Raw genomic sequence first — 17770 nt, 5'->3', positions numbered from 1 at the left:
CAGTAATTTAATAATGAGCATCAGCAAAAGAAAATGGAAGTAAATTTTTCAACAAATTGTTGCCCAAATTTGAGATCATGAGATAAGCATCTCAGCATCTTATAGGGGATGACTGTTTACAATCTGTTTAGCAAGAACACTTTTAGATACTGAAAACAACCGTATTTTTTCAAGAGATTGTGTTTTTATAAAATAGTTTTTGCATAATTAAATAAATATGTTGAATTGTCTTCATATAGCAAAGTCAGTTATAAAAAAGTAAGTGAGTATGAGAATATGTACAGCTACTAGAAATTCAATATTGATCTTCTTTTATAGTACAAAACATCACTTGATCTTTCTTATAGTTATAAATGTGTGCAAATATAGAAGTAAACACACACAAAACATTTGAAAACATATCATATCAAAACAACTATCAAACTATTTGTAATTTAAATGCACAAAAATCTGTAGCATAAATATATTATTTTTGCAAAAACAAATGCAAATCAACTTTTCTTCAAACAGTTGTTTGTGCTTCTTAAAAGATGTGATAAGTTGTTGGTTTTTTACTACAAAATTGTTCACATTTTTGACAAAGTGTTTTTAAACAACAGGAACAATTTTAGGACCCACCTTGCAGTGATATTTCCAATTGAAACAACAATAAAACCTGCTAAAATCACAAATCTTTCATAATCACACACAAACTACTGACTAACTGAAAATTGTAGGGGTAAAACATTTCAAGTTGTTATGTCTTACATGTATGTATCTTATGAATGGTTTCCATCTGACATCAACACAAACGTCTTTGATGAAAGTGACCAGTTAATGGGGGTCAATTTCCAGGAGTGTTACACAATTACCACCTGGCAACAATGCAGGCACAGGTATAAATGAGTTTTATAGAGAGTAGCCTAGCTAGGATAAGTGAATGAAAACTCAAATAAGATTTATATGTAACACTTCTTGTTGTTTTATTGGTTTAACCACTATGTTAAATTTCTGCAAAGATATAGATAACAATCATAAGTAATTGCAATAATTAATTTTTAAGTAATGCAATAATTATAATTAGATATTTGGGTTTGACATTAATGTTTCTGAATCCATTACCAGTATCATCATAATCATCATAATCATCATCATCATCATCATCATCATCATCATCATCATCATCATTGTGCACCAACATCGGATTCCGCATTACAACTAGAGTGTTAACATGGTTTTAATATAGTCATATTATGAAAACTGCCGCTACCCTGGCAGCCATGTTTTTCAACAAACCGTTACCATTTTCGAACTCAGCAAAGCTATCAATACAACAAATCTTCGGACCAAGTTCCATGAAGTTTGGGCTATAAATGTTACTTCTAGAGTGTTAACAAGGTTTCACTATAGCCAAATAAGCAAAGCTGCCCCGCCCCCTGGCGGCCATATTTTTCAACAGACCGAAACCATTTTCAAACTCAGCCTAGCTATCATAAAAATAAATGTCCAGACCAAGTTTCATGAAGATTGGACTATAAATGTGACTCCTAGAGTGTTAACAAGGTTTAACTATAGCCATATAAGCAAAACTGCCCTGCCCCCTGGCGGCCATGTTTTTTTACTGATCCTAACCATTTTCAAACTCAATTGTCGTATCCAGGAAATAAATGTTCTGACCAAATTTCATGAAGATTGGACCAAAAATGTAACTTCAAGAGCGTTCACATGTTTTCACTATATACATATAGAGAAAACTGCCCCGTCCCCTGGCGGCCATGTTTTTTCACCGATCTGGACCATTTTCAAACTCGTCCGAGATATCAATGAAACAAATGTTTTGATTAAGTTTCATGATGATTGGGCAAAAATTGTGACTTCTAGAATGTTCACAAGGTTTCTCTGTAGCCATAGTTCTGAGTCTTTAAGACACACATGTTCACAGATATGAGCCGCGCTCTGTGAAAAGGGGGTTTAATGCATGTACGTAAAGTGACCTCCCAGATACAAATGTTCATAATTCAAGCCATAGGGCCTGAAGATACAAATGTCTTTAAGACACACATGTTCATAGATATACATGTAGGGCCTGGATTTTCAGTGGGCCTGTAGATGCAAATGTTTATATTAACCCTGTACCACTTAGATACATATTTTGATGCATTTGTGGTCCCTTAGAAAGTTTAATTTAATTAAAGACCTAGATTTTAAAGGCTTCATTCCCAACCCTTAGATACTGATGAGCAGCAAACAGCATAAAACCTGAACAGACTGCGAGTAACTTGCAGGCTAGCTGTTCTGGTTTTATGCTGTTTGCACATAGCCATTTTCATTTTACTTCTGAGTGGGAAAGGGTTAATAGGACTGAAGTACAAATTTTAATTATCACAATTGCTTGATGATGCAACATGTTAATTTCTATGAGTACTTAAGGTACAAATGTTCAGAGGCATGTGTCCTCAATGTACAAATGTCAATAGTAAGGGAACTTCAAGATACAAATGGGGAATAAAGATAACAAAAAAATCAGTCATGTGGTCTAATGATACAAACGTCCATTGTCAACAGGCCTGAATGTACTTGGTTATTTAGGATCAGAGAACAAAGTGTTCAGAGGGATAGGATATTGATATAATGTACTTAAAAGTTCATTAGCATTATAAACAACAACACAATATGTCAATACAATCTTTATTTCTAAAATGCAGTTTCAGCAGAAACATCTATGATCATATGAATGTAGAAAAGCACAAAACAAAATGGTAACTACATGTTAAAAGTTTTAACAAGAGGCCCCAAAGGGGCCTGGGTCGCTCACCTGAGAGACTTAGATGGAAAGAAACAAAGATTAAAACTCTTCAGCAAATATTTCAAATTATTAGTATGACAAGACTGACTTTAAAAATAAGGTGTTCCAACGTATTCACAATAGGCCTATATAGAAAATTACCCCACCCACCCTGGCAGCCATGTTTTTAATACCCAGATTTTTTTTAAATATATATATAAGGAAAATGCTTCTTAAAAACATATAGAGAAAACTGCCCCATGCCCTGGCGGCAATGTTTTTCCACTGATCAGGACCATTTTCAAATTCATCCGACATATCAATAAAATCAATGTTTTGGCCTAGTTTCATGATGATTGGCCAAAAAATGTGACTTAGAGTGTTCACAGGCCTTTTCAGTATATAAATATAAGGAAAATGACCAGGAAACAAGGGTTGTTAACGTTGTTTTGTGAAAAGAAGAGGTTTGCTGTTTCGGCAGATATATACATATATGCGTTATCAGTAGTTTTGTGTGTGTGTGTTTAAATTTTTTTAAATAGACATTTGTTACCCGTTGCGACAAAGCTTAAATTATTTTGGATAAAAGTAATATGAGGACAGTAATTTAATAATGAGCATCAGCAAAAGAAAATGGAAGTAAATTTTTCAACAAATTGTTGTCCAAATTTGAGATCATGAGATAAGCATCTCAGCATCTTATAGGGGATGACTGTTTACAATCTGTTTAGCAAGAACACTTTTAGATACTGAAAACAACCGTATTTTTTCAAGAGATTGTGTTTTTATAAAATAGTTTTTGCATAATTAAATAAATATGTTGAATTGTTTTCATATATCAAAGTCAGTTATAAAAAAGTAAGTGAGTATGAGAATATGTACAGCTACTAGAAATTCAATATTGATCTTCTTTTATAGTACAAAACATCACTTGATCTTTCTTATAGTTATAAATGTGCGCAAATATAGAAGTGAACACACACAAAACATTTGAAAACATATCATATCAAAACAACTATCAAACTATTTGTAATTTAAATGCACAAAAAATCTGTAGCATAAATATATTATTTTTGCAAAAACAAATGCAAATCAACTTTTCTTCAAACAGTTGTTTGTGCTTCTTAAAAGATGTGATAAGTTGTTGGTTTTTTACTACAAAATTGTTCACATTTTTGACAAAGTGTTTTTAAACAACAGGAACAATTTAAGAACCCCCCTTGCATTGATATTTCCAATTGAAACAACAATAAAACCTGCTAAAATCACAAATCTTTCATAATCACACACAAACTACTGACTAACTGAAAATTGTAGGGGTAAAACATTTCAAGTTGTAATGTCTTACATGTATGTATCTTATGAATGGTTTCCATCTGACATCAACACAAACGTTTTTGATGAAAGTGACCAGTTAATGGGGGTCAATTTCCAGGAGTGTTACACAATTACCACCTGGCAACAATGCAGGCACAGATATAAATGAGTTTTATAGAGAGTAGCCTAGCTAGGATAAGTGAATGAAAACTCAAATAAGATTTATATGTAACACTTCTTGTTGTTTTATTGGTTTAACCACTATGTTAAATTTCTGCAAAGATATAGATAACAATCATAAGTAATGGCAATAATTAATTTTTAAGTAATGCAATAATTATAATTAGATATTTGGGTTTGACATTAATGTTTCTGAATCCATTACCAGTATCATCATAATCATCATAATCATCATCATCATCATCATCATCATCATCATCATCATCATCATCATCATCATTGTGCACCAACATCGGATTCCGCATTACAACTAGAGTGTTAACATGGTTTTAATATAGTCATATTATGAAAACTGCCGCTACCCTGGCAGCCATGTTTTTCAACAAACCGTTACCATTTTCGAACTCAGCCAAGCTATCAATACAACAAATCTTCAGACCAAGTTCCATGAAGTTTGGGCTATAAATGTTACATCTAGAGTGTTAACAAGGTTTCACTATAGCCAAATAAGCAAAGCTGCCCCGCCCCCTTGCGGCCATATTTTTCAACAGACCGAAACCATTTTCAAACTCAGCCTAGCTATCATAAAAACAAATGTTCAGACCAAGTTTCATGAAGATTGGACTATAAATGTGACTCCTAGAGTGTTAACAAGGTTTAACTATAGCCATATAAGCAAAACTGCCCTGCCCCCTGGCGGCCATGTTTTTTTACTGATCCTAACCATTTTCAAACTCAATTGTCGTATCCAGGAAATAAATGTTCTGACCAAATTTCATGAAGATTGGACCAAAAATGTAACTTCAAGAGCGTTCACATGTTTTCACTATATACATATAGAGAAAACTGCCCCGCCCACTGGCGGCCATGTTTTTTCACCGATCTGGACCATTTTCAAACTCGTCCGAGATATCAATGAAACCAATGTTTTGATTAAGTTTCATGATGATTGGGCAAAAATTGTGCATTATAGAATGTTCACAAGGTTTCTCTGTAGTCATATAAGGAATACTGCCCCGTCCCCTGGCGGCCATGTTTTTCAATGGACCGGAACCATTTTTGAACTCAACCAACATATCATTAAGACAAAAGACATACAAAATCAGCTTACTAAAAAACATGTAGAGCCTGTTGCACTTATTTTGTCCATAGTAAATCTGGGCATAATCATGTAAGAGTACAATGTCCAACAGCTAATGATAGCAATGGGCTTTCTATAAATCTTTTTCTCAAAAATTGATGACAAAAATTTACCCACCATTTATCTTTAAAAAAAAAAGACATCAAACAGTAAAGTTTAGAAATAACTGTTTTTTTTGTTTGCAATGCCATAATAAAGAAGCTAAATGAAAAAGAGCATTGACACAGATAAAACAGCAGTCTAGGACAGGCTTATTGTTGGAGAAGAACAGGATCTCATTAGGTTCATAAACCTAGCAAAAATACTTTAAAGTTATGGCAGAGTGCTGATTTTGGTTTTACTGATTTTTTGTAACCTGCCAAGATGCTGATTTTGGTTTTACTGACTTTTGTAACCGTAGAAACTACAAATTTGATATGACAAAAAATATTTGCATATTCACCATATTGCCTTCTTTTTATGCCTCAGGGTTCTGTTGTTGTTGGAAACAGATTTTAGTTTTAACTTGTTTCTATTTTTGTCTGACGACACTTCGCATAAATACTTATTGAAGAACCCACATTTTTTGGTTTGAAAGATAAATTGAAAGATGGATGGATCAACACTGAAGTAATGTTCATATTCCCTTCATTCCCTTATCCAACCAAATATGTCATATTAACATAAAAATAAACTCAGTTGAAAACATAAATTCATGATCCTTTTAAGCCAGATTTCCGTTGTATGATTGAAAATATTAAAATAATTATTAGCAAAAAAAATCCATCACCATAAGCAATCAAACATTTAAGCAAGACACATTCAACAAATGCACAACCAGAATTCAAAGCAAAAAATTTTTTTTTTTAAATAACAACAACAACAACAAGAGGGCCTGAAAGGCCCAAAGTCGCTCACCTGAGATTCAAAGGAACTGACCTGTTCTGTGCAGCCCAAGATGCCATTAGAACAATATGTTCTTACCAACTTTCATGACTAGTGAACACCCTGGCAGCCACGTTTTTCAACAGACCAGAACCATTTTCATACACATCCAAGATATCATTTAAGCAAATATACTGACAAAGTTTCATGAAGATTCATAAGTCCATATAAGGAAAAATGCCCCGCCCACTGGTGGCCATGCAGGGGTTTTTATCTGATTTTGGGGAAAGGGCCTGGCCTTTTTTTATGGGAAAAAAATCACGCGAAATGCTGGATTTTGGGGGAAAAAATCATGCGAAACGCCGGATTTTGGGGAAAATAAGGAAAGTCTTAAATAATCAATTTAACATATTTTGCAGTTTTTAAAACAAATTCAAGGCAACAGATAATTTAATTATGCGATATGTTATATTTTCTACACTGGATCAGGTTAACTTGTGTATTTAAAGTTTAAAAAAAGGAGAGGGGAAAAAAAATCCGAGTGGAAAGGGCCGTTTTTCGGCGGGTCCCAAAGAAGGAAAACAAGCCCTGCCATGTTTTTCAAGCAATTGCCATGGAACCACTTTCAAACTTGTCCAAAATATCATTGGGAAAAATCTTCTGACAAAGTTTCATGATGATCGTACAATAAATATGGCTTCTAGAGTGTTAACAAAGTTTAAATATAGCTATATAAGGAAAATTGCCATGCCCCCTTGGCGGCCATGTTTTTCCACCAACCGGAACCATTTTCGAACTCATCCAAGATATCATTGGGATGAAGATCGGACAATAAATGTGGCCTCTAGAGTGTTAACAAGGTTTTACTAAAGCATGATATATAGCCATATTAGGAAAAATGCCCCGCCCCTGGTGGCCATGTTTTTTAAGCATCCGAAACCATTTTCGAACTCATCCAAGATATCATTAGGACAAATCTTCTGACCAAGTTTCATGAAGATCGGAAAATAAATGTGGCCTCTAGAGTGTTAACAAGGTTTTACTATAGCCATATAAGAAAAAATTCCCTGCCCCCTGGCAGCCATGTTTTTCAACCAACCAGCATCATTTTTGAACGCATCCAAGATATTATTGGGGTGAATCTTCTGACCAAGTTTCATGAAGATCGGACAATAAATGTGGCCTCTAGAGTGTTAACAAGATTTTACTACAGCCTTATAAGGAAAAATGCCCCGCCCCTTGGCAGCCATGTTTTTCAAGCAAACGTAACCATTTTTGAACTCATCCAAGATATCATTGAGACCAATCTTCCGATCAAATTTCATGAAGATTGGACAATAAATGTGGCCTCTAGAGTGTTCACAAGGTTTTACTATAGCCATATCAGGAAAACTGCCGCGCCCCCTGGTGGCCATGTTTTTTCACCGATCTGGACCATTTTCAAACTCGTCCGAGATATCAATGAAACCAATGTTTTGACCAAGTTTCATGATGATTGGGCAAAAATTGTGACTTCTAGAGTGTTCACAAGGTTTCTCCATAGCCATATAAGGAATACTGCCCCGCCCCCTGGCGGCCATGTTTTTTAACGGACCGGAACCATTTTTGAACTCAACCAACATATCATTTACACAAACATTTTGACAAAGTTACATAAAGATTGGGCATCAAATGTGACTTCTACAGTGTTCACAAGGTTTTTCTTTTTTTTGACCTAGTGACCTTGTTTTTGATCCAGCATGACCCAGTTTCGAACTCAGTCGAGGTATCAATGGGACAAATGCTCTCAACAAGTTTCATGAAGATCAGACGATAAATGTGGCCTCTAGAGTGTTCACAAGGCAAATGTTGACGACGGACGATGCAAGACGGACAAAAAGCGATCACAAAAGCTCACCAGGAGCACTTTGTGCTCAGGTGAGCTAACAAAAGAATCATGATTGTACAATGGTGTCTTTCATAATGCATTGATATGGTAAACACTTTAAAAAATATAAAAGTCTTTAAACCCACTAATAAAATAATATTCTTGACATAATTCATCATAATTTCATTCTATATTCATTCTATGTCCATGAAATTTTAAAGCATGATTAATGAAATCTCTGGTTTTTCTTTGCAGTTTTTATTAATAATAAAAAACTGTGTAGGGCCTGCAGTCAATTAGTTCCATATTTTACATACACCAACCACTACAACACTTAAAGTTATAAATCCACAGAACAGAAAATTGAAGAAGTTTCCACCAAAAAAAAATAAATAAATATGTAAATAATTGTTTAAAAAATATTTACATCTGGCATGTTTTATGAACATTATACCTGAATTGAAATATTCAATTATAAACATCAATGGTGGAATTTTTTCTTGCTTTACATCCTAAATATACAACACAACAACACAAATTTCCGCCCAACATTTTGTATGATGGACAGCCTCTTGAACTGGTATATCTACTTGTCCTTCAAGAATTCCCTCACAGCAGCATTCACCTCCTTTGGCCGGTCAAGGAGAACAAAATGGCTGGAGTCCGGTATGATCTTGACGGTCATATTTTCCACATAGTTCTTGGCCTCATGTGCAAGATTGGTTTCCAGGTACTTATCTGGCTCCCCCCAAATGACAAGCGTTGGAACCTTGAGCTTTGCAGCTCTCTCGTACTTGGTCTGTTTACTAAATGCTGCTCGGTAGTAGTTGATTGGTCCAGTCAATGCTCCTATAATCAGACAAGAGTTATATGGGTCAACATTGGTAAAAAAAAGTTATTCTATAATCAGACAAGAGTTATATGGGTAATGATGCTGAAAGTGCTACTATAATCAGACAAGAGTTATTTTGGTAACCATCACACAGTTCTCCTATAATCAGACAAGAGCTATATTGGTAATCATCACACAGTACTCTTATAATCAGACAAGAGTTATATTGGTAACCATCACACAGTCCTCCTATAATCAGACAAGAGTTATATTGGTAACCATCACATAGTTCTCCTATAATCAGACAAGAGTTATATTGGTAACTATTACTTGAAAAATGTTGTTAAGTTTTCATATTTTCAGTATATTCGGTAATAAATTTTACTGGGTATGTCTACCAGGTAACTACCAATTAACCATAAATAACGCCAGTAGATTGATCATCATCGTCATGTGGTAAACCCAAGAATGCAAATTGTGCATGCGTAGTGAATTGTATATATTATATATATAAAATGATCAATCTACTTGAGTTATTTAAAGTGTGTATATTGTTTTGTCACCTATTTTCGCGATGTACTTTTGATTTCACATCGCAAAATTTTATTACCGAATATACTGAAAATATGAACTTTTTTCAAGTAATGTAATATACCAGTCGTGATATTTTAATCAATATAAACTAATAATTGTAAAAAATTATGGTATTTTAGAACGTTTCTTTTTTCGTCATTCTTGGTTGACGGTCCCTTTAAGACCAGCAATAAGTGAACAACAGTTGCTTTTCGACCAGCAATATGGAAATAACTAAATATTAAGTGTACAAGTAAAAACTGCTTATTTTGGAATATTATGAAACTTGTTGAAATAAAAATAAAATACGATCTAAAATATGAATAAAGTGTTGTGTTATTAATGAACTCAATGTAGTGATTAAATTGTATACAGTCCTAACAGTTATTCTAATAGAACAAGTGGAAAACCTCGCTACAGTAAACATCAGACAGTTCTCCTATAATCAGACAAGAGTTATATGGGTAACGATCACAAAGTTCTCTTAAATCAGACAAGAGTTGTATTTTTTATCAATTTGTGACTGCATATTTAAATGGAAACATGGTGATATACAAATGCTTCATATTCAAATTTCAGGCTAAGGTTAAGTCTTATGTTTTATTTCAATCTTCCATTCATAAAATATAATAAATCTAAGACATCTGCCATGTGACCATCTTAAATGGGATAAATACCAAAAATACATGTTTGTAGCAGGGGTGCATTTGGACCCTGAATAATATATGTAACATGATTGAAGATGTTGATGAACTACAAATTCTTATTTCTAGATTGTTTTCCATACAGGCTGGTATTATCTTCTTGTCTTTAACTCTAGCTATAGAAAAATTATTATTATTATTATGTAGCCTGCCCATATGCTCTTTCACATGATGTCTTCACATGAGGTATATATGAACTGTGTTTCAGTGCAATAGCTCAATTTATACTTCAGTTAATGAATGAAAATATTATGTTTCTATTTTTAGTTAACTGTGACCTTGGTGACACCCACCCCGTATGCCATCTCAAGTGAAGTCCAAGAACCTATGAAGTTTATTACAATAACTCAATTCAATCTTGAGTCCTTGAACAGACACTATTCAATTTTAAACTCACCAAGCCATGTTCAATTCATAGGCATGTCTTTATATAAGGTATCTTTGTATGAAATTTCATGAATTATTTCAATTTCTTCAACAGTAAGAAAGTAGAAACCAAAAATACTACTGTAAATATATAATAACATCTCAGCAACTTTCTTCATTTGCTTGCTGACTTTTGTTGTAAAAAAAACAACAGAAGGACAACTGGTAAACCATGGTTATTGATGTATGGTTGACATACTAAGTATTTTATCACGGCAATTGGTTAACAACCTTTATTACAAAAGCATAATAGGATATTTAATATTGTGAGTGGTAGATAATTATAAAGATTACATGTATCAAGCTTGGCATGACACATTTGATCCACGTCATGCAAAAATGAGCCGTCTGTGATATGCTGCCAGCATAGCTGCAGACTAGGAACATTCGCGCAGTCTGGTCAGGAGTTACCCTGTCTACTAGTGAGACCACAAATCCTTGCATGACTTTATAACCGACAGAGTTGCTCCTTACCAGACTAAGTGGATACCCATGGTGGTCAGGTGCTATGATGGCCAAACACAACATAGACCAATTGTCGTGTGATGCAGCTGATTGGTCCCTTAGCCTTGCATAATTAACTCCACCCTCTCACTGACACAATAATTATTCTCTATAAACTACATTGGAGACCAAACATCACAGCATCCCCTACCTGGCTGGGAGAAGGCGTATTTGTAGGCCTCTACCTCATCATCAGATGGAGGGTTGTTCCTCAGGGATTTACTAATTGCCTCAAAGGCTGCAAAGTCATTCATACTAAACATGAACTCAGGCACAAAAGGAACTTGGAAAAACATCATGTACCTGCAATATAGAATTAAAACAATTTAAGCTTTGACAGTAATGCAAGTAATACAACAGTCCGCAATTAAAGGGGCCATTTCACGTTTTAGTAAATTGACAAAATTTTAAAAAGTTGTTTCAGATTCGCAAATTTTCGATTTAGTTGATTTGTGAGGAAATAGTTATACTGAACATTTACCATGCTCTAAAATAGCCATTATATGCATCTTTTGATGATTTTAAAACCTGAAAATTATAAAGCCTTGTAACGCAAAACAATTGAATAATTTGGAGAGTTCATTTGTTGTCGTTATATTTTGTGAAACTACGAGGATTGCTTATATAAAGTATAAAATACATTGTTTATGGTATGAGCACGGATAGCCGATTGGTCTAAGTGGGTAGATTTTTAGTCCAGGACTCCAGGGGTCAGTGGTTCGAGTCCTGTTGAGGTTTACTTTTTTATTTTTGTTAAATTGTATTCTTGATATTTTACTGGAGCTTTTTTAGATTTACATTTGTAAATATGAAGCATCTAATGACAAACTTCAATACATGCCAAAATCTGTTAAAAGGTCCCTTTAAGGGTTAAAAACTACTGTAAGCAATACAGCAGTCCACAATTCAGGCTTTGACACTATTTCAAGCCATTCAGCAGTCCACATTTAAGGGTTTGATACTTTTGCAAGCAATACCACAGTCCCCAATTAAGGGTTTGAGACAATTGCAAGCAATATGGCCGTCCTCAATTAAGACTGATGAAAAGTTTAGAAAATTTTAGCCACAAATAAATATTTTTCATGTATTTGTGTAAACCCTGTACAAGTACTGATTAAAAGCATGCAAAACTTAGACTTTAGGTACAAAATCACGTCATTCTTTCTCGAGGAAAACGTTTGCTTTAATATTTTATTGCTTTATAAAAAAATTGTAGCGCAGAGAATGCTTTAATAATTTCTTTTGGTAAAAAAAATGTGAGCACTTTTTCACTGCAGTCTTTTAGATAGGGCAGTATTGATCTGTGACGTGTGCAGTTATGGTATACACCTTCACATGGAGAAGGCCCGTATTCAGCTGCCTGAACGCTGATTGGCTGATGCAATTACCATAACGAATTTGATTGACAGATGGAAAAACCAATATTGGCTTCTTGCTGAGTAATTCATGCCATACAGTAGCTCATAGGCGGAGTAAACTGATTGAATGACAAGATTAGGTGTTGAGATTTATCGTGCTGTGTATTAGAAAACAGCGAACATGCTGATTATCGGAAGCTTGAGTGACTTCCACTAGTTGTAAAATGGACGTACGACTGCTGTTTGTTTTGCGTAATTTACGCCCAGATATCCACTTATGGAAGTGCTGAATCCAACCTGTCCTTAAAGAGCAGTTAAACACAAAATTTTAGGACTACATATTCTATGTGTGTAAAACAGCCATTATTCTGCCAAAACTTGTCATAGCAACCATTCCTATGTTGAACAATAATCTACAAATAAAGGTCGATCTACTGTAAAAATTGACCAATAAGTAGTTAAGTCATGCTCAGTAGAAGAGGGGGGGGGGCAAAAAATCAATAATAAGCTGCATATTGCCCACATTGAATTTATGACCAAAAAGTGTCACCTAGACCTTTGACCTAATGACACAGGTTTCAGGTGCATCAATCTGTCACCACACAGGGATCATTTGTGTTGTGTTAAAATTACTATATAAATACTGAATTTAGAGTTTAGACAAGCAATATTATGCCTATAGTTAGGATTGACCAATTTGACCTTGACTTTTGTTCTGGAGACTTTGTGACAAACATTCAGATACACATGTGAAATGCTTTATGCTGCTTCTTTAACCCATTTATGCCTAGCGTCTAGAAAAAAGGCCTTGGCAAACAGCGTAGACCCAGATGAGACGCCGCATGATGCGGCATCTCATCAGGGTCTGCACTGTTTGCTTAAAGGAATTTCTGTAAGAAATATTCTAAAAATAGAAATAAATATACCAGACATCCCTAATTTGGGAAATTAATTGATCCAATTTAGAAGGATGGGAGAGTCCACTCGGCATAAATGGGTTAAATGGGGTGGGGGTAATATTGCTGCTATTTGACACTAATGAATTGCTTTAACTCTCAGCTTGCCTACCAAGACTTCTTCAACTGGGAGAAATGGGTGCGCAAGTATTTGGCGAAGGAGATGGGGTGAGGGGAATTGACGATGACCAGTTTCTCCACCATATCTGTGTAGCTGTAGGCAAAGTTCCAGGCAACTGCCCCACCCCAGTCATGGCCCACAAGAACACACTTCTTGTAACCTGCAGATAAGTGGTATAATAACTGTAAGTCATGGACCACAAGAATGCACTTATGTAATCTAATTATCATAATAACAAAATAACAATATGAAAAATTGTGCATATATTTTTTTCAAAATTAATAGCTATAAATGTATGCCTCACTGGAAACTTCACTTTTGCAATTTCATTTTTCATTTCAAGATTTTAGTAAACATCAGATGAAGATACATTTAATGTGCACTCATAAAAGACATGACAAAACATTGTGATTAAACTGATGAATCATGAATATGACATGACTGTAATAATCAGGTATGTTACGCTAGTACCGGTATTATCAGCCCAAACATTCCACTTGAACTTGTACCATCATAGTATACACACATTTATCACTTTTTAATCAGTTAAGTTCTCCGTGCACACCACTCTTGTTTCAATATTTTTCATTAATGTTTTTGGTTCAAAAGTTCAAGGTTATCTATAATAAAACACCCTGAATGTAGGAACAAACTACATGTTATCTCACAATGATAACAATATCAAATAAGATTATGAGCTATGAAAATTGCTGAGTTTGGGATTTTGAGCTGCTAGTTTGTTTATTTTTTAACATGACATGATTAAAACAGTCATGTTTAATCCATGTTTTAACCTTGAATTTTGAAAAGAAAAACATGCATACCATAAATGTCATTCAAATGTTCAGAAACTGAATGCAAACTGTCCCAGATAACTGACTGACACTATTTAAATAATGCTGATCAAGTTGGATGTAAGGTTCTACAATATATGATGTATAAGATAATACAACCATGTGATGTAAATGATCACACAATTATGTGATGTAAATGATAACACAACCATGTGATGTAAATGATCACACAACCATGTGATGTACATCTTCATACAATAAATATGATGTACATGTACATGATCTACATTTATGATGTACATGATCCAAAAACCATAATGATGTATATGATCACACTACCATGTGATGTGCATAAACCTTCACCCATGCAATATGTATGTTCATACAACCATGTGATTTATATGATCATACAACCATGCGATGTATAAAATTATACAGCCTTGTGATGTATACAATTCTTTCAACCATGTGATTAACACAATCATACAACCATGAGATGTTTACAATCATAAAGCCTGCTGATTTGTATGATCATACAGCCATGTGATGTATATGATCATACAACCATATCATGTACACAAGTATACAACCATATGATGTATACAATCATACAACTATGTGATGTATATGATCATACAACTATGTGATGTATACAATCATACAACCATGTGCTGTATATGATCATACAACCATGTGATGTATACAATCATACAGCCATGTGATGTATACAATCATACAACCATGTGGTGTATACAATCATACAACCATGTGATGTATACAATCATACAACCATGTGATGTAAACAATCATACAACCATGTGATGTATACAATCATACAGCCATGTAATGTATGCAATCACACAACCATGTGATGTATACAATCATACAACTATGTGATGTATACAATCATACAACCATGTGATGTATACAATCATACAACCATGTGATATATACAATCATACATACATGTGATGTATACAATCATACAACCATGTGATGTATACAATCATACAACCATGTGATGTATAAAATTATACAACCATGTGATGTATAAAATCATACAACCATGTGACTTAATGATCACACAGCCCTGTGATAAATATGTGTATACAACAATGTGAGTTATATGGTCATACAACCATGAGATGTATACAAACATATGATGTATATGATGATATAAAAATTTGAAGTATAATTATGATCATACAACCACATGATTTATGTGATCATCTAACTATGTGATGTATAGAATAATTTAACAATGTGATGAATATGATCATGCAACCATCTGATGTATACAAACATAAAACTATCTGATGTATACAATCATAAAACCATGTGATGTATACACTCATAAAACCATGTAATGTGTACATTCATAAACGCATGTGATATTGTTTAAATGTAAGCCCAACACAAAAACTGGCCAATCTGACATTTTCAAGACTAAGTGGTTAACCAGCATTAAGGTCACACATTAATGACAATTTAGGTATGTTACATCGGCATATATATATATCAGAGGTATGGGGAAGAATGCCATAGACATTATTTGTGACCAAGCCCAACACAAGTATTGATTAAGGCCAGTCTGGAATTCAACCACTTATTCCTTAAAATGTCAGTCCAGCTCACTAGCAATGGAGCTGGCAAGGTCATGTTTAATATGCCATATATTGTGATTACAGAGGTGAGAACTGACCAGTGTTATATCTTAAGAATACCTAAGGTGTACCTGGCTATTGTAATTCTCAGATGGCTAACATGAAATAAATTTAATTTATTTTATATATTAAATAAACATAATTAATTTCTTTGTAATTGATGTTGGTGTTTTAAAAGTCTACACAAGATCTTCCAGATTGTTTAAATAGCTGATACAATTTAAGTGGCAAGCCATTAAAAGTATAATTGTATCATTGAATAGAAATCAGGTAGAAATTCGTGCTTAAATTAAGGCTTCTGATCAACACTATATTTTCCAATCCTCATAGTTACCAAACCACAGTACATCAATAACAAAAGCTATAAACCCATGAGATCCCTTTAGGCTCCCACTACTTACCCAGTGCCTGAATAAGCTGGTAGATGTCCTTGGAGAGGTTACCTATGGCATAGTCCTTCTTCTTGCCGGGCTTTCCAGAGTCCCCATAGCCTCTCATATCAACCGCAACCACCCTAGCATGAAACAAAGATTCCAAATTGAGTCAGTTTCAAGATTTTCAAAGCTTTTTTTAATCATTGTGTCTTCAGCTTTATGCAGGTTCTTCATTATCGAAGATGCAAGCTCGTTTTTAATCTAAGTCTATGTGATTGGGCTAGTGATCCTAGAAGTCCCTTTGCAGTCAATAGCCAGATCCTTAAAATATAAACATATACAAGATTTTGTGCTTTTAAATGATGGATTTCATTAAAAATTGATAAAAATTGGCAAAGCTGTACAATATTATGCTTTTAAAATTAATTGCAAAACATGTATGTTACATGTATATGATTGCTCTAAACTACTGTATAACTTTATAAATTCAAATATCATGTACTTTAAATTCACTTACTTTAGTATCTTAAGTCATAACTGCCAACAAACACAATAATTTATTACCTGTTTGTCTGATCTCAATAACTACACACTTAAGAACAATAATAACAATAAAATAAAATAAATCAAGGATGCTGGCATATGCAACCTCTTCACCTGATAATTGCACATGAAGTGCCAAATTAACATGCCAACAAAAATAATGAATGTTAAAGGCACTTTTTCACAGACATTCAAAATAACAACTCTTAAAAGTTATGTCAATGATTCCAAAAGAAATCATACATTATATAAAAATAAAATGTAAAGTGGAAAGTGTAAGTATGACTTGCATCATAGTACTTAAGATTTTACCACCAAAGTACCTTGGTTCAAATCCCCAAGAAGGAAATTTTGTTATGATTACAATTGATTTTCAGATTACTAATTTAGAGTATTCAACATTTCGTGTTGTTTGCATGAAAGCAAGAGCATCAATTAGTTTGTTTTGAATCTCTTATTCATCCTAGTTAAAATAGAATGTCAGGCACTAAAGTACTTATTACATGTAGAAATGTTAAGCTGATACAAAAAAGTTTTAACTGTATTTAACTTCGATATGCACAAGTTCTACTCAGGTTGTTTAAATTTTTTCTAAAAACATATTACACTAAAAGCCAAAATAAGGTTAAAAAAAAAGAAAAATTCCAAATCTATTAAAAAAATGTGCCCCCAAATGCAAAGAAACCGATAATCCTGTTCTCTCTAAAAATGAAGCAAATTCCCAAGAGGTTAAAAACAATGTCTTGCAGGTATGGAAATAAGCAGGGACCCACTAATCCACGCCCCAC

The 17770-nt window shown here is 33.9% G+C and overlaps 1 protein-coding gene across 1 annotated transcript in view; it reads right to left on the bottom strand.

The window, feature by feature from the left end:
* Nucleotides 1–2653: 2653 nt before the first annotated feature.
* LOC127880119 (epoxide hydrolase 4-like) overlaps nt 2654–17770 on the bottom strand; it is a 35213-nt gene continuing 20096 nt past the window's right edge. The window contains exons 3-6 of the mRNA XM_052427353.1: nt 16467–16579; nt 13599–13767; nt 11324–11475; nt 2654–8982 (exon numbers count right to left, since the gene is read on the bottom strand). Coding sequence (XP_052283313.1) covers nt 8720–8982; nt 11324–11475; nt 13599–13767; nt 16467–16579 — 697 coding nt within the window. The 3' untranslated portion in view covers nt 2654–8719. The remainder of the gene's footprint in view (nt 8983–11323; nt 11476–13598; nt 13768–16466; nt 16580–17770) is intronic.

The sequence above is a fragment of the Dreissena polymorpha genome, chromosome 4 (genome assembly GCF_020536995.1).
Source record: "Dreissena polymorpha isolate Duluth1 chromosome 4, UMN_Dpol_1.0, whole genome shotgun sequence".
In the NCBI taxonomy this organism is placed as follows: domain Eukaryota; kingdom Metazoa; phylum Mollusca; class Bivalvia; order Myida; family Dreissenidae; genus Dreissena; species Dreissena polymorpha.
The sequence above is the reverse complement of the archived record's forward strand: the minus strand, read 5'-3'. Positions and strand labels throughout refer to the sequence as shown.